The sequence below is a fragment of the Aplidium turbinatum genome, chromosome 10 (assembly GCF_918807975.1).
Source record: "Aplidium turbinatum chromosome 10, kaAplTurb1.1, whole genome shotgun sequence".
NCBI classification, from domain to species: Eukaryota; Metazoa; Chordata; class Ascidiacea; order Aplousobranchia; family Polyclinidae; genus Aplidium; species Aplidium turbinatum.
Window position 1 is genome coordinate 10,763,993 of NC_137481.1, and position 22,484 is coordinate 10,786,476.

At 37.4% G+C, this 22,484-nt stretch overlaps 1 protein-coding gene across 1 annotated transcript; it reads right to left on the reverse strand.

Annotated features, from left to right (window-relative positions):
• Positions 1–4,792: 4,792 nt before the first annotated feature.
• LOC145778783 (NAD kinase 2, mitochondrial-like) lies at positions 4,793–22,261 on the reverse strand. The gene is made up of 10 exons (XM_082590364.1): positions 21,923–22,261; positions 13,477–13,718; positions 12,798–12,941; positions 12,442–12,563; positions 11,448–11,531; positions 10,733–10,926; positions 10,256–10,343; positions 9,643–9,869; positions 8,877–9,012; positions 4,793–7,725 (listed from the first exon to the last, which is right to left on the reverse strand). The coding sequence occupies exons 1-10, from the start codon at positions 22,059–22,061 to the stop codon at positions 7,596–7,598; spliced, it is 1,506 nt and encodes a 501-aa protein (XP_082446490.1). The 5' UTR covers positions 22,062–22,261; the 3' UTR covers positions 4,793–7,595.
• Positions 22,262–22,484: the final 223 nt, after the last annotated feature.

Genomic DNA, 22,484 nt, shown 5'->3' on the forward strand with positions numbered 1-22,484 from the left:
CCTCTCCCCCATGTAACGCTTTTTCACTACAAATTCAGCACAAAAAACTACCATTCCGTACTCGAAAGCGTTACGTAACGTTTTGCTTGAAGCCCCTCCCCCCCGATGTGACGCTAACGTAACGCTTTGCATAAACCCCCCCTCCCCCTCGAAGGCGTTACGTAATATTTGAACGTTCCCTAACCAATTACGCTATCGGGGCGGACTAGCGTTTTTAGATCTTGCTATTTCTCCGTAGGCCTACCCAAAGTCGGCACTTATCTAAATAATCTTCGGGGGCATCATATCACAAAGACTAAGTTACATAAAGCAGAATTAGATCAATTACAATTGTACGTAAAATAATTGTAACTGAAATCTTTTGTGTTTGTGTAATCTTATTTGTAATTTGGAAATATTGGCCACATCACCAGGCCTGTGGAGTCTCAGTGTGTCCAGAATCGTGAAAAAAAGGCCAACCTCGACTTGGTACAAAACGATAAACAATACAATTTTTGTTTGCAACCTTTTTTCAAAATTTTGTTTGTTGTTCTCGGTATAGAGCTTTACAACTTCACCAGAAAACAGAAGTATTTGTTCTTGTTAGTTTTTTTGAAAGTCGCAGTTTCAATTTCGATCACAACTTAAAATGAAATTAAACTTTTAAAAAAAAAAAAAAAAAATTAGCAACCTCCAAAATCTAGCAACACTGAAGACTGAGCAACTTGTTGTGGAATGTGGGACTACACCGTGAACGTTACAATTTTTACAGCTTTGAACAGTTAGCTCTGTAGTTAATCGCCCGACTAAAGATCACGCGGTGTTGGTTCGACTCTCGGGGTGTGCGCTTGAGCAACGCATTTCAGGACTGCTCTCCATTCAGCGGCACCTAATGGATGAAATAAGTTCCCTGAACTGAATAACCGAAAAGCGATTGTAAAAATATTCCAGCAAAATATTAACATAACTTTATATTACGCGGGGCCACGACTAAGGAGATTGGTGCTGGCATGAAGAAAATAATATTTGAAAATTCATTGATCCAGGTTTATCTGCAAATTACTACATTGCTGGTAGGTTTATATCGATTTTTGTAGTTAGCCTAGTATTTTTTTCGTCCGGACGCGTTAATGACGAAAAATAAAATGATTGATTGCCAAGAAACTTGGTGCAGTGTTGTAGGCTACTAAGCTTCAACAATCTGTTCGAAAAGATTTGGCTTTGTATCCTTTTAACGTTCACGCTTTGTCTTACCAAATAGCTTAAGTCATTGTGATTGATCATTTTTCTCTCGAACACGCTGTAACGTTCGTGTTTTGTCGCATCTCCCTTTTTCCGGACCCCTGCTATGTTATGGCAGGCAAGTGATATTGTTTTTTACTTTGATAATCAGAAATAAAAAAGAGGATGATGAATGTGGTTTGAATGCTGGTACATGAATAGCCTACAATTTTTTTACCGCAAGTTTCAGTAAAAAGAAATACGATTTATTTTCCTTTTTTACTGCAACAAAACAGTTGACCTACACTAGGGTGTTTCAAAATTTCACCACTTTTAAATTTCAAAACGAGTACCTTTTTTTCTGATGGAGTTTTGGCCGCTGATTACGAATCTGGTATTATTTTTTCATTATGACGTCATCTTGAGGGTGTCCCACGCGATTTTTCGCGTTTTTTCAATATCTCGAAAACTGCTTGGGCTATACGTATGGAATTTGTATCAAATGGTGCAGAATATACGATTTCCTATCTCTACTTAAGAGTGTTTAAAGTCGTATCTGCTTCAGAAAAAAAGTTATTTGAGAAAAACACTTTTTTATTGTTTTTACATCCATTCCATATCTATAATCTTCGAGCTATATGACAATACATTGTGACGTCAATTCGGTAATTGGTAATAACAATGGTAATTGTTTGTAAATCAACAATGATAATTGTTTGCTGACAATACGGGTCTTAAGGGATAAAAAGCTCAAGCGACGCACCACGGCGGAAGATGATATTGAAAACCCCACATCCAGTAAATTAAGAGTTACAATAAACGGAGGCCTATCCAATTCTAAAGTTTTATTCAATTCGTTGAGACCGCGCCAGTTCGATTTAAATACAAATTTTAATGAGAGCAACGATGATGTTTTGGAAGCAGAGACGAGTGATAATGTTAGGGACACGACAACCTATTTCGACCTGGATTACCAACCTGCTCCCAAGCATCTTGCAGGAGGAAAAGCTTACCTTAAAAAACGTTCATTTTCGATCAGTACCAGTGACTGTGTTAAAGCAGACCGTCGTTTAGTGTCGATTCGCCAACTATCCGATCTGCAGCGATCAACTGTTGGAGAAAAAAATATTTCTGCTTCGCCAACAACTGTACTTCGAAAGCGCGAGCAGTGTCGACTTGAAGCTTTAAATCAATGTGAGGAAGAGCTGAAACATGCTAAAGCAATTCAATTATGCTATGATGGAAAAATCATAAACAAAATGGGCAGGTACATCTTTTTGGGACAATTTGTGGATACAGGAGTCAAGTGCGAAAAAATTATAGCTGTGAAAACTTTTTTGGAAGGAATTTCGGTAACTTCTCAGACCATTTTTAACAGTGTTACCGAGCAAATTTGTGAGGATACTTTGAGTAAAATATATTCAGTTATGTCAGATACTACTGCATTAAACACAGGGAAAAAAACTGGTATAAATAAGCGCCTGGCCGATTTCTTCATGGAACGGCATGGTCGAGGCATCCACACATGGGAATGCTTATTTCATGTTAATGAAATATATTTCACTCATGTCATCTCAAAAATCGAAGGGCAAAAGAAGGGACTTGGAGCAATGCAAGATGGAGCACTGATGAATCACTTTAGTGAAATCAAGAAGCCTGATTTGAGTCACATTGTTGACAGAGTTAAACTTAGCGTTCCTATCACAGGATTAGCTGCTCTGCATTTGAGAAAGAAAGCAGAATGGTTCTCTAGTCAGATAGAAAATGGCAGTAACGACCATTCGTTTAGGAAAGATCACGTGTGTTTACTTGCTTTGGCTTGTTACCTTGTAATGGATGTTCCAGAAAACATGAGAAATCTTTTGGTTTACAAGCAAGAGCCGACATGCCATGCCTGATGGATTACAACAGCAAGCGGATATCTTCGTCTGTTGATTTTCAACGTCTGTAAACTGGATGGTAACCAAAAAGAAAAACTTACTAGATTGGTATCTTACATAGTTTCAGTCTATCTACCTTCGTTTTTGCTTATTCACCTGATGCTTTCCGCTGCTGAAGGCCCGGGTATCATGATTGTGCAACGACATTTTTTACTTGCGTACAGAGACCTCGATTCAGAACTTGCAGATGTCGCTTTGAAGTACTTTTACGACCATGCTCTGCAATGGCTGACACCAATAAACATCTCATTAAGCGTTTTCTCTGAAGTACCACCTTATTCCATTGAAGCTGTAAAAACAGTAGCGTTTCCGCAGTCAGTAGATGCCAGAAGTTTACTGCGAGATCGCAAAGCCGGACTTCGAAACTTTTTTACTGCAAAGAGCAAAACTGCTCCTTGTATGATGTGTTGCGATGTTCTGGAGACATTTTGGAAAAAATTGAGAACAACAACAGAGCGACGGAAAGGATGATTGGGAAATAAAAGGTGTCGTTAACAACAGGATTATCGATAACCCATCACAAGCAGGAAATACAGATGCTCGCTTCCGTGCGTTTCTTTGTAATTAGCAGACGACCATCATGAACGTTGAAAATAATTTTAGTGTTATGTTAGTTTATAGTTTGTTGTTTTGGTTAAGATACAGCTGAGTGGGATATACTCTACTGCATGCTCTTTTATTCCTGATTATACTACTCGCGATTGTTTATGTCAGTGGAATTTTCTTAGCATGTGATTTTTCCTGGCCAATCTATCTAGGCTCTTTAGTTGCTAATTTTTTTTATAATATTGCGGTGTATTTTACTTAATATGGTATTGTATAATATTGACTTAGAACGACTACAGGTTACAAAATCAAATTTAAAAGTAGAAACGCTTTTTAAATTTGAACCCATCCTGCAAATGACGTCACAATTGTAATTGTCATATAGCTCGAAGATTATAGATATGGATATAAAAACAATAAAAAAGTGTTTTTCTCAAATTACTTTTTTTCTGAAGCAGATACGACTTTAAACACTCTTAAGTAGAGATAGGAATTCGTATATTCTGCATCATTTGATACAAATTCCATACGTCTAGCCCAAGCAGTTTTCGAGATATTGAAAAAACGCGAAAAATCGCGTGGGGCACCCTCAAGATGACGTCATAATGAAAAAATAATACCAGATTCGTAATCAGCGGCCAAAACTCCATCAGAAAAAAAGGTACTCGTTTTGAAATTTAAAAGTGGTGAAATTTTGAAACACCCTAACCTACACTGTTCGGAGGCTATAAATATTGAAACACCTAAGTTTGTAACTGTAATTAGTTTCGTATTTGTAAGTAATTAGACTATAATTTGAAAATTGCACTACAATGCAATTGTAAGATAATTGAACTAAATTTATGAAATTGATCAACCTTGATATGCAGACATAATGATTTAAAAGATCACCACCGAACACCCAGATGTTACATGTCAGCATAAAACATGGTTATTGGTTATTGTTTAGTTATCACTATCAGACATTTCGAAACGACTTAGGCTACATTAGTTCTAAACAGGGTATTTTAAAAGCACTTTTCGAACACCTCTACTTAGTATTTATCGTTATCGATCATAATCAGCCTTCTTATTGTGCTGAGAACATTGCATTTCAAGCTTGACATTGATTTTCGCTTTATTCCATGTCTGGAACACCGGAATTGTGTATTTTAGCGATGAATTACGTTAAACAGATATAATTCGTCAATTCATGTAAACTTACAAAATGATATTGTCAGCATACACTCAGTTTAAAAAAATTAGAAAAAGTGGTGCAACAACTTTAGGGTAGGAAGACCTGAACAAACTTATTCTGTTCACAAGGTAGTGAACCCCATTATAACGGCTGATTATAACAAAGGATAAAAGGAGCTGTTACACTTTCAGCCGCAATGATACACCAAACAAGTCAATTTTAAAATGAGAACGGCCACTGAAAACGATGAATGACAAAACAGGAAACAAATTTAACTTGAAACTGCCATGGCAGGATTTTTTCATCTTCAAACAATTATGGAAACAAGTTGGCCTGAAAAGGCATCAGATTTCATCGAAGCAAGAGTTTTTGTTTATTATAATTAGCCTACCTTTCTTTGTGGACTACTAGCAGTACGTACTATCACGGCCATCTGGAGATGCGGCCTGATTTGTCACATTTTACAGATTTTGATTACAGCTACTGCTGGTGCTTGACTGACATTTTTGAGATGTTCTTACTTTTTGTGGTTTCCTAATGACATAAAACTTTTTTGTTGCCTTGGGGAAGCAGTAGCAAATGAGAAAAGGTAAGTTGAAAAACGCAAAATCAGACTGTTATTGAAAATTAACAGTCTGACTAAAATCTTCAAAATCAAAATTTCTTTATTTTTCAACATGTGAAGATGTTAAAACCTATTGTGTTATCTGGGGAAAAGAATAAAGAAAGCGTAAAAATCTAATTTTTAGAAAAATTTATTTAAACGTTTGCCCAAAGTTAAAAAAACCTGGAAATTTATGCAAAATGTGACAAATCAGGCCGTATCTTTAGGTGGCCATGGTACTATGCATACACGAAATGTTATTTTCTCGTAAAATCAATTCCATATGAAAAACTTACACCGAGATGGAAAGTTACGAAGTGCTAGTTTCAAATGGCTGATATAAATAACCACTCTTCTTTGGTAAGGAAACGACAATTTCTAGCACAAGTTGTCGTTTTTACATTTTTGCTTCAACGTCTTGCGTCGTTGAAAGGATTCAAAAAGTCAAGTTTTGCCAGAAATGACTTCGTTCGTTCTAAATCCAAAGATAATCGTATGCAGTGCACAAGTTAAATCAATTTCAATAAAGTGCCCTTTGTAGCAAAATAACTTTAATGACATTTCAATCCAAAAAACCGGCAATTGCTGAATAGCTCCCAAATTTCCTAAATGCTGATACAGTTCAAAATATTGAAGACTAAAAACACAAAATAGAGGCAAAGTAAAATATAGCTGATAAGCTACAGAAAACAAAGAGATACTGGGCACCAAGTAAAAAGGTACACCAGTAACATAAAAAGCACATCAATAGTAATAGGCAAGTCGGTGGAACTTAAAATACAATCATACAACAGCACATAATTCTTAGTGGGCTATGTTGCGACATCCCTGGCTTAGTAGTTTCATTCTTTTATTAAGATGACAAACTTTGATGACTTTTAAAACCAAGACCCCACGTGTTAGCCGATACACCACATAGTTCCATTCTGCTGGTGTTTGGCGTAGAATGACTCAATGAAAATATTTCTGTATATCTGTTTTGACATAAAGTCGTTTTGACTAACCCACCTTAAATTATATGGAAAAGTTGAAGCGGCGATCCAAAATAACGCTGCTGTGCCGTACGAATATTGTGAGGAGTAATCTAGTGGAAATGGTCCTTTCATTCGAGTTAGTATTGGGTTTGCATAGACATGTGCTGTACTTGTTAAAGTACGTTCGTTTAAAGCAAGGAAATCAAGAGAGTGCGAGAAGCGTAATTCACACCATCTTGGTTCTAAGTGTAAGGTGCGTTATGCAAAAGTGTTGCCAAATCTTTTTTACATTTCCATTATTTTTCCAAGTAATTGTGTTCATAAACATGGGTTCTTAATTCTTAATTACAAATGGCATTTTTAGGCCGCAGCCTAAATTGTTTCGAACAGCTTCCATTTCCACATGGTTGCAGTGTGTGAAAATGGGTTGATAGATTAAAGTCGTGGCATTTTGAAACTTTACAACACAATCATCGTTTATATTCGACAAAAACATAAAAAGGACTTTTTGATGAAAAAACCTCCGGCATCCTTTTTATTTAACGTACCTTACTCTGATGAGGTAGTTTCGCATCCCGTACTTCAAGAAATCCCTGGTTTATAGATATGTACAATCAACTGCTTTCAAACGAGCCTTGTTTATGTTTTAATGATCATTACGCTGCTAAACGATAGCAAGCACAGTCCTAGTACTTGTCGTTCAAACCAACAATCCTATAGCAATGGGCACATACTATACGGGCATTGTCTATGTTCCTACAGGTTGCACCAAAAAAAGTGCAATAGGTATTCTTTTTTCATCTGCCACAGAACAACCCAGACAGAAACATCTGTCATTTTTACATTGATTCAACGTCTGCAGACGTTGAATCAATGTAAAAAAATGACGGATATTTCTCTCTGGGAATGAACAACAAGTAAAGGGGAATGCACTAAACGCGCTGTTGCAGAGTGTGTAGTAAAAAAAAGTTCACAGAAACAAAGCCATCACAAACGTTAAACTTTAAATAGAAACTAAATGTCAAGTTCCTAGTAAAACGCAAGATCACACCACCAAAACATCTACCTAGGGTGTGAATTGCAAGACTCAGAAAGTACTCGACTTTTCCTAGGGACACATCTCAAAATGGAAGTGCTATGCAATTACTACAGTATCAAGTTTCTTCCAGCACAATAGTCTTGAGGGCGTCTTCAGGCAAAACTTGCAGAAAAGCAGTGGCACCATCGTTGAATACGAACGACGTGTCCCCGTCAATGCATAAAGCCGCGTCCCAACACCTTGACCTGCAAGAAGTGTCAGCAATTAAACCGAACTTGTGTTATTCCTTGAAGAAACGATCGTCAGCAATAGAGCGCACGCCCAAAGCTTTATTTCAGTTAGGAAAACTGGTCATTTTACATTGATTTAATGTCCTTAGACGTTGAATCAATGCAAAAAGGAAAAATTATGCAGGGTAGAATTGGCCCTTTGTAGCCTTACCAAAATTTCAATAAAATAAATGCATGTAATTGGAGATCCAAATAAATCCCCAAGCAAGAAAAAATAAACGCTTCTACAGGTCTACTAAGCTACACAGCAGAACCTCATCATTCACAACCTTGTGGTTCAGAAAAGAAGTTGATCGAAGACTAAGCTGTCTCAACAAAGAGCTGAGCATATTTTGTACTTCATCAGTTTCCCCACTTTAAAAGTTTTTTTTGCGTAAGAAATCAAAATGCAGTGTGATGCAACCATGCGAACAAGTGAAGCAAAGGAGCGATATGATGAGTGGAAATAAAGTAAGACGTCGTATCTCCAAGCTCCACTGGTCTTCAACACTACAATCCTTACAACCAAATAACTACTGCATCATCACCATCAACATGAGAACCTAACCAACAAACTAGCAAAACGCAGCAAACGAAGCATTTGAACAAATCAATTCATTAGAATCTTTGTTATGATCTAGTGAGACATGTTACAATAAAGTTAGCTAAAGTATGCGACGCTAACCCCTGTATAATGCACGACACGCATACGTGAAACGATAAGTGGGTTCATAAGATCATTAATTGCACGGCAGTTGGTGATTAATTCCATGATTTATATAACTTACAAATGATTGCATAAAAGTGTGCAGAAAATTACGAGCATGTCGCGTCGCAATTGACGGTTATTATGATCAGGTGCTTGTTAAATTACCATGAAGCCCTCGAGATGGGCCAAGTGATTTGAGTTTATTTTTTATATGTTTGGTCTTGGTATGAACAATGAACATGCAAAATAAACTTTATACAAATACAATCTTACAGCAAAAGAAACCATCTAACTCTAAATCAACAAGGGATATACAACAACTCAGTCAAACCATAAATGTTACATATGGAAAGGTAACTACGCCTTACCAAAACATGGTAATTGTAAGCTCTCGTATAAAAAAAGTCGTATCAAATACCGTATCATTATGTTCCCAGCGAATCCGTGTGGATTCTCACAACGGTATACTTTGTTCTGCATGGGATCGCGAATTGAATAGAGCATCTTTGCCTCACTGGCGTCAAACATGAAAGATCTTCCGTAAATTTCAGTAGCTAAAAAAACACTGCAATTTACATACTCGGATAAACGGTTAGGTCTTTTTATTCGATGATCCCAAATCTTGCTATCTACATTTAGACAAAGTCAGTTGGATGCAAAAGAATGTTGTCAGTGAATTATGGGAACAAACATCCATGCACTGAAAAAGCCTGTTTGAAAGTTTAATCCTGGCACTTCCTAGTAGTTATTGAATATATAGAGAGGCTGTTGACGCAACCAAGGTTGTTATGATCCCAAATCTTGCTATCTACATTTAGACAAAGTCAGTTGGATGCAAAAGAATGTTGTCAGTGAATTATGGGAACAAACATCCATGCACTGAAAAAGCCTGTTTGAAAGTTTAATCCTGGCACTTCCTAGTAGTTATTGAATATATAGAGAGGCTGTTGACGCAACCAAGGTTGTTATAATCAAACTGACATCGTCAGAAAATTATTCAATCCACTAAGTGCCATTGAATAGAAAGTTTTTTGATGTTATTTAGTTGTACAACTCGGGAGGTGAACCACTGTCGATAGCTTTTTCCTTTGTGTTAGCAGATGTTCATCGATGGGCCTAAGCACTGAAGGTAACCAAACCAGACAATAAAACACAGAAAATTAATAAACATCGACCAAAAATACCTTCTCTAACTAAACGCTCTTCTGAAACAGAGTCTAGCGTTTTTTCTTCGTTGTTGTTTTGCATAAGGTTGCGTGCTATGCGCAGCAGAGACTGCGTGGACTTGTGATGCAGCCTGCATATATTGTACGACCAGGCGGTCGATCCGGTACCGGTAGATATACAAATGCCAGAGCTTTTCTGCTTTTCGGCAACACTCCCATCAACTTGTAACTCGTAATAGGACGGCCTGAATAACAACAAAAACAATGACAAAAGTATTGCCAGTGCTTAAGAGCTTTTAACTACGAAGCGACCTCTTACGTTTTGATAGCAGTCAATCAGATTTGCACTTTCAATTGTTAGGATAAGCAACGATTGCATGTTCCTAAAGTTCTCAGTGGAGAATAAAACCAAATTTATAAAACATACGTGCTGCAAGTGTTGATGCGAAAAGCAGAAAAATAAAGAGTACAACTGAACACATGACAGGTGAAAACTAACCAACCATGACCTGGTTCCCGGCCAAAATCTTTATTTTGTGAAAAGTTGTTTTAACATGGTGCTTTAACTTTGTTTGAACATTGAAAAACATTTATTGGTCGTCAAGGTAAGACAAGGCTGTAGCACACTTACACTGAAGATAGAGATTCGCCGATGAAGACTTCATTCAAAGCTAGAGTTGGTAAAATATTGCTGAAACTGCGATGTGCCAAACTTCCATCTGAAAAAGAAAGTGAAGAATTAGAACACTGACACATACTGGAAATACTTCCTACTTCGTGGTGTTGTGAAACCAGTTATGAAAATTAGTTTAGCTAATCATCTGAGCGCAGGCCAATATCTTTTGTTGCAGTTTCACTTTTGTAAATGCATAAAACTTGTGGTTTCAATACCACTACTTTCTAAGTCACAGCTTGCAGATGCAAAGCTCATGCAGTACAGCAGTACAGCAGCTCGGAGCTCTCTAAACTTTATCGACTTCAGCAGGAAGCGAAAAAACACTTGGAACCATTGACTGGCTCAGACTCAAAACTAAACTAATATTATACACTGCTTCACACCCGGCTTCCCATCTACACTACTAAAACTAGACAAAAAACGAGAAATTACCAGTTTTGACTGGCTGTTGTAGATCGGCATTGACCAGATATGAATCGTCATCGGAATCGTTCATGCTGAAGTAGGTGCTCGCATGCTTGCCGGTTCCTCGCATGCGGTCTTGCAGCACGCTGCCATTGTCGATCGGTTTGAAGTTGACATCAGATCCTGTCATTGTGATGCGAATTCTTTGTCTGTACAACCACCTGCGACAAATACGTCGAATCAAGAGACAGCGGTACTTGACATTCGATCGCAAAAACTGGCACCAAAACTGAAACGTAACAGAATATTTAAATGCATGTCTTATTGTCTATGAGTGACAGTGGTAGACAGCTCTTTTAGAAAATTTGGCAGCTGCATCGGCGCTGCCTTTAATTTCACTGTGACGGCAGTCATTTGTTGCCATTGAAACGGGCTTTATTTTCATTTGGTAGAAGGTCTAAAGTCATGTACTGCCATGCATCTATGGATCAAGCGTTACTACTCTTGCATTTGTTTTGTTATAGATAATTCGCAATCAGATTTGCTTCAGCGACATGTTCAACACGAGTAGAGTACTGAGTACGTGTAGAGAATTTTTCAACACAACCATACAAAAACCTGTTTCAAAGTATGGTTGAATCAATGAGCAGGATAAAAACGACATAACTCGTATCTCATAGGATAGCTTACTGTAATATGACAAAAACATTGCATAAATTATGTGATCAACAAAAGTCATTACCTGAATCTTCCTTTCACTATTTTATCCAGTGCTTTGTCAAAGTTTGAACTATACTCTGCTGGCAGACAAAGATGACCTTCTGACCTGCGCATTAAATATATATATAAACGATATGATGAAGATGAATAATTAGATTCAAAATTTTCGCTGCTTAACAACCATTGTATGTAGAGTAACAATGAACGCTTGATCAAACCAACATGACGAGTTTAGTTATTGATTTAGTTTAGAAGTGAAGTGCAATGTTCTGAAGTTGAAGATAGCAATTAGAAAAGTGCGCTCTTTGTCAATTACCGTATAATTGCTGTAAACAATAAACATTGACCTTTGAAAAAAGTTCACACCAGGGATATCTAAAGAAGGGGATACGAAAGCTTGTATTACGTCTGACAATAGAAGGGCTTTTGTTTATCGTAAATAATCTGTGTTTATCGTAAAATGACAATTGGCACCGATGGTAGTTTAATAAATCTTGTTATGATAACTTGCATTGCGCTATTAGCATCAGGCCTGGATATTCACAGCTATGCTCATGGTTGCTTGTGAAATGTTAATTCAACTACCCATATACTTGCTTTACATCTAGCCTACTGCAAAGGCTGTTTAAAAAAACAGCTTACTGGTAACTTTTCAACTGTCTTTGTAAACAAGTATTCTTTAAATATGCTCTATGTAACATTTGTTAACTGTCTTTTGTAGCTTATTGTACCAGCTGCACTACAAAACTTTCTACGATTTTAATAAGAACCACATGTTTAAAGCACTACAAACTACCGTCCTGGTAGTGTCATGAGAATAAGGCAATCGCTGCGAGCCTTCATATCCCCTTCTCTAGATATCCCTGGTTCACACAAACGACTTAAACGCTACATCGTAAAAGCTTCAAATCAAAATCAATCAATAGAAATCTTTCTATTTGTCTGCATTTTATTGCAAATTTTTTTTTTAAGTTACAACAAAATGTATCAGCGGCCAGCTGAGAATAGCAACTAACCTGAGAGGGTCTGTGTTGATGCCAATGACAGGTTTGTTTCTAGTTTTTATCTTGCTTGCTGCAGCAAGGAATGTGCCATCTCCACCAGCAGTTATGACTGCATCTGCCCACTCAACGGCGTTCTAAATGATGCATAATAAGCTCACCTTATTCACCGGTTTATTTTTCCAAACAGGTTAACGCTGCATGCGAAATGTGAAATTAACTCTCACAAAACAGATGAAACAATTGGTAAGCAATAGAACAGTTCATGCAATGAAATCAAAAATAGCATAGTCAGACGTTTGCAAAATGGCAGTTTAAAGACAAGTGCTATTTCGCGTTACGATCTTCGTAGGAATGCCTACTCTAAATACCTTTGAATGCGTGGTGTCACCACGGTTGCAAATACGATATTGTATCCCACGTTTTTGCAATATATCTAAAATCTTTGTCATTGTTTGGATATGCTTTTTATGTTGTTCCAACAGTGTGTTGTAGTTGGAACCTCGAACAGTCAACTGAATGTATAACATTTATGCATAAGAAAATGGTACAACACGTTTATAAAACAATCCATTGAGCACAACACATGGTAGACATATGAGATTAATTAATAATTTTTATGGTATTCAAAGATACACTTTGTGGATAAACATTTAGATCAAGCGTATGGAAAAGCAAGAAAGCTGATCTCAAGTTTTATCGTCAAGTATGCCATCAAGAATTTTACTAAAAAGCAATTGCATGCTCTTCATAAGTTTACACCAAGTTTGAACCTTCAGCTTTTCAAGCACCAGTGATCTTTACCACTCAGAAGATGAAAACAAACAGCAGTCCCCGCTTATTAAGCCCAATTTGGTCCCGGACTATTGAATGTACAAGAGTGGCAGTGAAGCGTCACGTGCTTAATAAGCCCAAAATCTTACTGCCCAGAAGTGGGCTTAATGAGCAGGGATTGCTATATCATAATTTCAGCAAAGAAATTGAAAATGTGCAAAACAGTTCTTCAAAAGAATATTCATGGAAATTGCAAAGACATGCTCAGTGGCTCACCCTTTCTTTAAATTGTTCTTCAGTGCATCCTTCATATCTTTGTCTTTCAAATTCATAGCGAGTCATTTTGCCAATAACTGCAACCTTGTTTAGTTTCAACATTGGGTCATTTAATGAGTTGGAGTAACTTGAACAGGTAGCTTCAACCTCTCCATCTAAAATTTTTGATTTGCTCTGACACGATGATGAAGATGATGATGAAGTTACACTTGCCATTCTGTATTGTGCACAATGATGCAACCCTACAAAGCAACAATCTTTCAAAATAAAATATGTTCAAATCTTAATCCATCTATGCACAACATTTTCCAGAAACTAAAACAAGTTTAAGGTAATAGCCTGTTTTCAAAAACAGCCTGTTTTTTTTTCGCTGAGACTTTTCGGTCATTTGTCCGAAATCACTTGAAAATTTCGGTCAGTTTTAATTATTTCGGCCATTTGTAGTCAATTGACTATATATTTTTTCGGACATTTTGACCGAATTGACTATATTTTTTTCAAACATTTTGCTAAAAAATCAGTCAATGACCGATAAATAACCGAAAAAAAACAACAGGAAAACAGCAATAGCCAACATAAACCAAAAAAACAATATACTTTTAAGTGTCATTAAGATTGCAAAAGTAAGACAAATATAAAATGGTAAACCAGTACTTAGAATGACCTAATGAAAAGATTTGTTTTAGTTGTGATAACATGGCATTAGTGACCACAAACGCATGATGAACTCGAAACATACAAAAATAGCGTAATATCAAACAGGTTAACCCATATATTTTATACATTATATTCTGGTATGCACATTGCACAAGTGCAGTTGGGCTTCCTCAGGGGACTGCACAAAGTGCACATGTGGTGGGGAGAAAAAAGACTGACCATAACGTCCTTGAAAGCACTGTTTATAACATACGGTACCACAAGTAATGTAAACTTAGCAGTACCGTATCACACTGAACGAAACCACTCTGACATGGATTTGGAACACTTGACATGACCTTTGAAAAATCTGTCGGTTACGAAAGAAGACTTCTAGTTCTTAGTTAGATTATTAACTATATTTGATTTAATTCGCTCTGCTATGCTTTTTTGCTTAGCATTGAGCACTTTTTGTAGTACTAATAGTTTTTATTGTTTTTAGCCAAAGTTTACGTATTTTTATGCCAATACTAGTCGGAATGGCCCGATTCGGTGAGTCCGATTCCTATTCGGTGATTTTTTCAATTTTTTTTTTAAATTATCAGGTACCGTAGCCTAATTATCATTGCCGTTTTAGGGTTAGGGGTTAGAAATTAGGAACTCACCGAATCGGACTCACCGAATAGTAGCAGACCCAATACTGGTACTACTACTATATAATCACTGTGTGAAATTCTCTGTTAAAAAAAGATAAAAAAAACATTTATATTATATATATATATTTTATAATATTGTTGTTGGACATCATCGAAAACAATGGCTTACATACAGTATTATATTTGGTACACACTGACTTAAGTACAGTAAAGTGTTCAATCAAAGACTGAAAGAATGACTGAATCTTAATTGCAGATTCACACTTAAAAGTGTGTGGTTTCAAACAGCAAAATTCATTTTGGGGATTGAACATAAGGGTTGAATTGCTTCAACCAGCAACTCAAAATTTATGGGCTTTAACTCCCATATATTCAACACTGAGCATACAGCAAAAAAACATACATAAACGCAATGTTGACCAGTTGAGTGTGAAAACTGATTAACTTCCCCTGCACTGATGAACAATGATATTCAGAAAATCAGCTCTCAGATGCTAACAGGATGTTATGTGGCATGAAACAGCAAAATCTATTTTCAAGATTTTATTTGGGTCATAAACTTATATCGTTTCTCATAGCACTCAGCACATATTGAGTCAACTTGCCTTACTGATCAACACAACATCAGAAACTCATACTTTTACATATAAATTTAAGCAATGTTGCTCATCGGGTGCAACCTAATTCGTACCATGAACAGTAGGGTGGTCCCCAAAATCGAATTTTTGAAATTGCTATGTCTTACCCTCTGAAAAGTCTCTAAATGACTTAAAACTAAACCTATAAAAAATTGAGACCCATTGGACTACGTTTAGGGGTGCCACAATGAACTTGAAAATCGAGCTGGAGGGTCGCGGGGAATTTTTGCTCAAATTTACATAACTCCAGAACCAGATGAGATAGAGAACTGTGCTTGGTGTCAAAAGATGCAAAGCAACCATATTTCTATTTGTGCTCAAGAGGAAAGTATGCTCTAACTGCTTTAATTTTTGAGAAAATGCTAATAAACTGAAAATAGGGTTAAAATCAAACTTTTTCGCCCTATGTTGCTTCAGTGAATTATCTATGTTTTACTGCAGGCAGCCTGTATGTGTCTGCCTGTTGCTGTAATTGTATTCATTTATTTAATTGCACCAATGCACCTATTAAAGAAGTAGTTTCCTATATACGGGTTAATCTTCCAATCACAGTATGACACAACCATGTGGCTTCTATTCCTCAGCTTTCCATGACTTTATTTAGTATCAATACAAGACATAGCAGTGGCACTTGTTCAATATTTGGCTAAGAAAGTTGGTGTTTTTGTTACCAAGCAGATATGTTAAGTTCAATGGGCAGTAGAAATTAGAAAGGGTGTTTCAGAAATGGAAATCATTGCTGAAACAGCCTTTCTAATTTCTACTGCCCATTGTTCACTGGAATGGAAAACTCCTTTCAGATATAACTGGTAACAAAAAAAGTTGAACGGTTACCACTAATTGTCACTGGAATGACTACTAACAAATTGCTTGGAGTGCCAAAGTTGCAGTCTTCATCAGGAAGTGCGCAAGCTACTGGACTAATGGTAGGCCTATGTGTTAAAGATTGAGGTGTTGTTGACAATGTAAGAGCAATGTGTTTTGACACGACATCCAGCAACACTGGTGTTTGGTCTGGTGCCTGTATTTGATTGCAAAAAAATTAAACAAGGACTTGCTCCATTTGGCTTGCTGTCACCATATTCTAGAACTTGTGTTGCAAAGAGCGTTCTCAACATTGGGCCATCATCTGGACAGCATACTCTTGTTTTCAGGTGATTTAAAGCAAAGTGGGATAGCCTAGTTTTGACAAAGATCGTTATGTCACCATAGAAAATGATGACTTCTGCTGTGCTGATGAGATCATTAGTTTTTGCAAAGACCAGTTGGAAAAAACTCAATTAAGAGATGACCAAGAGTTCCTTGAATTATCTATCATAATTCTTAATCGAGCACCACCACATGGCATTCGGTTTTGTTATCCCGGCGCCCTTCACCAGACAAGATGGATGGCCACTGCTAGTATATATGCATTGAAGATTTGGCTGTTCAGAATGCAGTTTGATTTGACCAATAAGGAGCAATATGGTTTCAAAAAAATTGTCATTTTTGTGTTAAAAGTATACTTCTTTCTTGTATTGCAATGTGCAGACGCATTGCTTATACTTCTAATCTTGGTTTACTGCTTCTCTAACAACGTGCAACCCACGGAATGATCTGCAACCCCAGATAAAAAGACTAAAGGAATATCAGCAACATGATTCAGCGGTAGCCAAAGAAGCAATGAAAACATTCTCAATGCACTGATGGTACATAAGTGAGGATGCAACCTAATTCGTACCCTGAACCATTCGTACCCTCATTTGGTACCCTAAAAAAATCTAGAAAAAAATTAAAAAAAGCCAAAATAGCACACGGATCGGAGTTTCTGCTTAACCCTAACTTTATGTGAAGAACTCATTGGCCTTGTATTTTTTGATGATGGTGTTTCAAGTATTGAAAAAGAAGCTATAGTTTTTGCCTTGACCCATAAAAGTATGAGTAGTCCACCATTGAAGCGTATTTCTTCATTGCCAGATGATGTCTTTTCAAAAGATTTATCAGACTTTGTCACATCCAACACCATGCGATTGTTCCAGATTCTGGATTTGCCATCTGACTTTCTAAAGCTGGAAGTTGTAGCATGGGATTTGGATGAAAGTAATAAGAGAACAAAAAGCGTTGTTAGTTAGTCTTCATGTGATCACCGATTTTGCTGAAAAAGGTGTTGCATTGATGCAAAAATTTTAACAATTTGCTGACAAAAGATGAAAATCAAATGCAGTATATTCTGCGTCATCTTCGAAATTGCAATAATAAGAATATTGAGAACCACTTAAAGTCCACAGACTGAATCATATTTCATATACGAGACCTGTAAATGTGTCCACTCTAGGTGGGTGCGCTTATAAACAACTTATAAACATATTCAGCATATCATTACAGTATATTTTATAGCCCATTACAAACTGGAGTAGTTGCTACTGCCGGATTTGGCAAGATTGTTGCCTATTTTTCTTCATTTGTGTCTGCACTCTGCAGTGCATTGTATATTGCTGAGGTTTTGTTTTTAAGACATTTATTTAGGCGGTTTACCTATTTTGACAAAATTTTCGTATTTTTGTCATTTTTCACTGGTCATGTGGCACCTCTAAACCTTTATCAAAATACTTCAAACTTTTAGTGAACTGTTTTTTAGTGAAATGGAACCAAACGAGAGGGTAAGAACCAAACTTTTCCAACTTTAAAATTTTACCATACATTTGAGGACCACCCTAATGAACAGTTTGTACCGTCAGTTCGTACCTTGAAAAGATCGAAAGAAAAAATTAAAAAAAGGCGAAGTCGCTGATCGCAGCTTCCGCAAACATTTTAAAATTAAAGCCGGAGTCGCTGATCGCAGTTTCCGCAAACAAACTGAACTGAAAAGTTAGTGAAAGCGGAAACTGCGGTTAGCGGAAACTGCGGAAAAATGTTTGCAGAAACTGCAATCAGCGAGGGTTAGGGTTAGAGCATAGATTACTCTATGGTTAGAGTTAGGGTTAGGGTAAAGGTTAGCGGAAACTGCGATCAGCGAGGGTTAGGGTTAGAGCATAGATTACTCTGTGGATAGAGTTAGGGTTAGGGTAAAGGTTAGTAGAAACTGCGGTTAGCGGAAACTGAGGAAAAATGTTTGCGGTAGCTCCGATCAGCGAGGGGTAGGGTTAGAAGAGCATAGATTACTCTATGGTTAGAGTTAGGGTAAAGGTTAGCGGAAACTGCGATCAGCGAGGGTTAGAGCATAGATTACTCTGTGGTTAGAGTTAGGGTGAAGGTTAGTAGAAACTGCGGTTAGCGGAAACTGCGGAAAAATGTTTGCGGAAGCTCCGATCAGCGAGCGGTAGAGCATAGATTGCTCTATGAGTCTATGGTTAGGGTTAGCGCAAACTGCGGGAAAATGTTTGCGGAAACTGCAATCAGCAACTTCGGCTTTGTGCTATCTTTTCTCTCGATCTTTTTAGGGTGAAAATTTTTAAATGTTTGCGGAAACTGCGATCAGCGACTTCCGCTTTTTTTAATTTTTTCGGTTAGACTAGAGCATAGATTACTCTCATGGTTAGAGTTAGCGGAAACTGCGGAAAAATTTTTGCGGAAACTGCGATCAGCGACTTCCGCTTTTTTGAACTTTTTTTCTCGATCTTTTCAAGGTACGAACTGACGGTACGAACTGTTCATGGTACGAATTAGGTTGCATCCTTGCTCATCTGGGTGTCAGGACTAGTCATCTTTTGCCACAAATGCTATTTAAATGCATATGCGATTATGCGTATAGATATTAGATATAACCTAAAATATCTACTTGGATTTAATAATGATATAGGACATATTACCTAGTCTTAAGAACAAAATCTGCCCTTGCCCACCATTTGCACACTCGTACATACACTCTAAAGCAGCGTTTCTTAACCGGGGGTGCTAGCACCCCAAAGGGGTGCTGGAATAGACAGTAGGGGGTGCTAAACGCATGCAGTATAATTTTAAAAAATGTCGTTTTACTTTTCTGCATTTTTTCGTCTTTCTGCCAGTATCAGCAGATTCGCAAATGGCGTGACGAAAATAACAAGTATAGTTCCACTGTATTCCTGGACAATCATGGAGGACCAGACCGGGCACAGTGTATGACCTGCCATTTCGTCTCTTGCAACTCAAACTCGAAGCCTGCTAGACTCCGGCAACACCATTCGAAGCATCCAACTGCAGAGTGTGAACAGACTCTCGAGACCCTATTTACATTGCTTTTCTTTCAATAATGCAGGCCAAAGTTTAATGGCGGAGCCAAAATTTTGACATGCTTTTTGCTCGCTGGCGGTATATTTTGTAGTGAAGTTTCTTGTTGTCTAACAAACTGTGCTGCTGTTTTAAGAGAGTTGACTCGCTTACATATGGTTATAATTAAATTTCTATTGGTAAATGAAAGTCAAATACCAAATCCTGAATCAAAACAGCAGCACAGTTTGTTAGACAACAAGAGACTTCATTAAAGTATATCGCCAGCGATCTGAAAGCATGTCAAAATTTTGGCCCTTACTATACTTTTGGCCGGCACTGTAGTAGTTGTATGTTAACGATAGTTAGGGGGTGCTAGACTGTTCAGACCTATTTACAGGGGTGCTAGAGTCAGAAAAGGTTAAGAAACGCTGCTCTAAAGTGAACTGTCTGGTATGCTGAATCAAAAAGTACAATATGGGCCTAGGCTATACACTATACAGCATATGATATTGCATAAACATTAAACAATCAATTAAACATAGATATGATAACGATATGAAATGCATCAATAAGTTTAAAAAAATTGAAGAGTGCAACTGAATAGTCATAGAGGCAGTTACATATTTGTAGATTTGCATATAAATATTGGCTGTGGCTATATTTACACTGTATAGTGTAACAATAGCCTCAATAGTGTTGCCAGATAAGAAATTCTACCCTAATTTGAGAAAAGTTTGAAGCTCTTGAAAACAAAAACTTGTATTTTGGAAAAAAATTTTAGTCCTGGGCAAAGAGCATACGGTACCCTAATCTTATTCCTAACTCTAACCCTTGTAACCTTAACCCTTCTTAACTTTAATTCTAACTCTGGCAACACCTGATTGTAACCATGGCATGAAGTGTGGAAAAATAGCCATTTCCATACATATTTGTAGTTACATAAATGATACATTGCAAAAACATCAAATCTGATACAAACACCAAAAAAGAAGAGAATTCAAACCACTTTTAAGTAAACAGGCAGCATAAAACTGATGGCAATAGATGTATCAACTGAGTTACAGTAATTTAAATGAACTTCACTTAGCCTAGTTGTTGAATTTTGGTGCAAATTATTTTGGTTTTGCATGAATTTGTGTAAAATAGGTAGCCACTAAATGCTGCAAGCACTTGACAAACCTCATAACTGCAAATTCTTTTGGTTTTACATGAATTTGTGTGAAATAGCTCACTACCAAATGCTGCAAGCACTTGACAAACCTCATAACTTAGGACTGCTAGCCTGAGTTAAGACATTAAAACACTAAAAATGCTTTCACAGGTTTTTTAAAAGTTTTTACTTTCAACCTTGTTCCTTCTATCTGCCCACATATCAGCATCAGGCCCGTAACTAGCTTTGAGCAGCAGGGGGGGCAAAAAGTATTCTAGAGGGGGCCCAACTTTACCCTTCCGTGTCATGTACGAAAACGACGTTTGTACACAATGTGGGTATTTACGCATTGTGTACACGCAAGAACATTAATCGTAGACTCAATGCAACGTTTACATTAGAATAGTTTATCATAGAAACAGTCAGTGGCGCAGCCAGGAACTTTGAAAGGGGGGGGGGGGGGGAGCCCGACGGTGTCTCCGCCAAAGGCGACACCCAGCAGCGGGGGGTCTGGGGGGCCTCTCCCAGAAAATTTTGAAAAATTACTTTGAATTTGGTGCATTCTGAGAGCATTTTCAACAAAAATGTGGGTATAAATATTCCTGCGAAATGGTGCTGTCCGGTGGTATAGCAAAAGGATAAGATCATGTTTTCTAAGGCATTTTTCGGTAATAAAGCTAAGTCTCTATGTTTTCTTGTTGCTAATTCCTGGCTGAGATACTGTATTTGAATGTTTGGTATTGGCAAAACTCGCTCTTTTAATGCAGTTTCGTTTAAAATTAGGCAAACTTTGTTTTAGAGACAACCCAGACAGCCACTTCATCTGGTTCAGGTCCTTACCAGACCGTATACGGATCTGACCAGATCTCTACCAGATCTGGACCAGGTAAAGTGGCTGTCTGGGAACATTCTACCACACCATTAAACACACAATGTTTACAATTAAACAACACAAGAAAATTGAGTATAAAACTGAAAAGTCAGCGAACTGAGCAAATTAACATAATTTTTTCCAGGGGGTGCCAACATTTTTGCAGGGGGGGCTTCGCCCCCCCTGCGCCCCCCCTAGTTACGGGCCTGATCAGCATTGACTCAAATCCTAAGCAACCTAACAAATAAAATGCTTACTAAAAATGGGTGTACAACTGTACAAACTAAATAATATTTGGGAAGTTACACAAAAGCATGGACAGACGTACCAGTATTTGAAGGCTGCAACTTGCAAAAATGACGACGCAGAGTATTACAGGCAAAAGGCAAGTGGTCCAACAAATGCTTCCATCCTGTTCTTGTGTGTCCACCAATGTGACCGTATTTCAGTAAAAATTGAGATGACATAGTGTAAGGACTGCACGCGATTAAATGTAGCCTACTGCATCACAGCTCCATTGCGTAGTCTAGCGTAAATGATGTCAGAATGGATCTTGAAAACTTCGTACGCGCTCCAAAATTTGTGGCGAAGATAGGATGCAATCATGCAAGTAGTAAGTGTCATGTGATTACCATCACCAATCAAGTCTACTTCCAATTAAGACCCTTTCCCGATTCAAGGCTGCTCAATGAAGCATGATGTATAAACAACACCTGGTGTAACAAAACTGCGTGTGACTCAAAACTAACCAAGCAGAAAACATACATGTACGTAGCCTACACAGTTTGTTTAGAAAATATTCTGACAGATTAAAAAAATTAATCTGTTGAGTTAAAGCCAAAAATAAGGTGCAAAATATGCCCACTAGCGTCAAGCAGCCCTGCTGACGT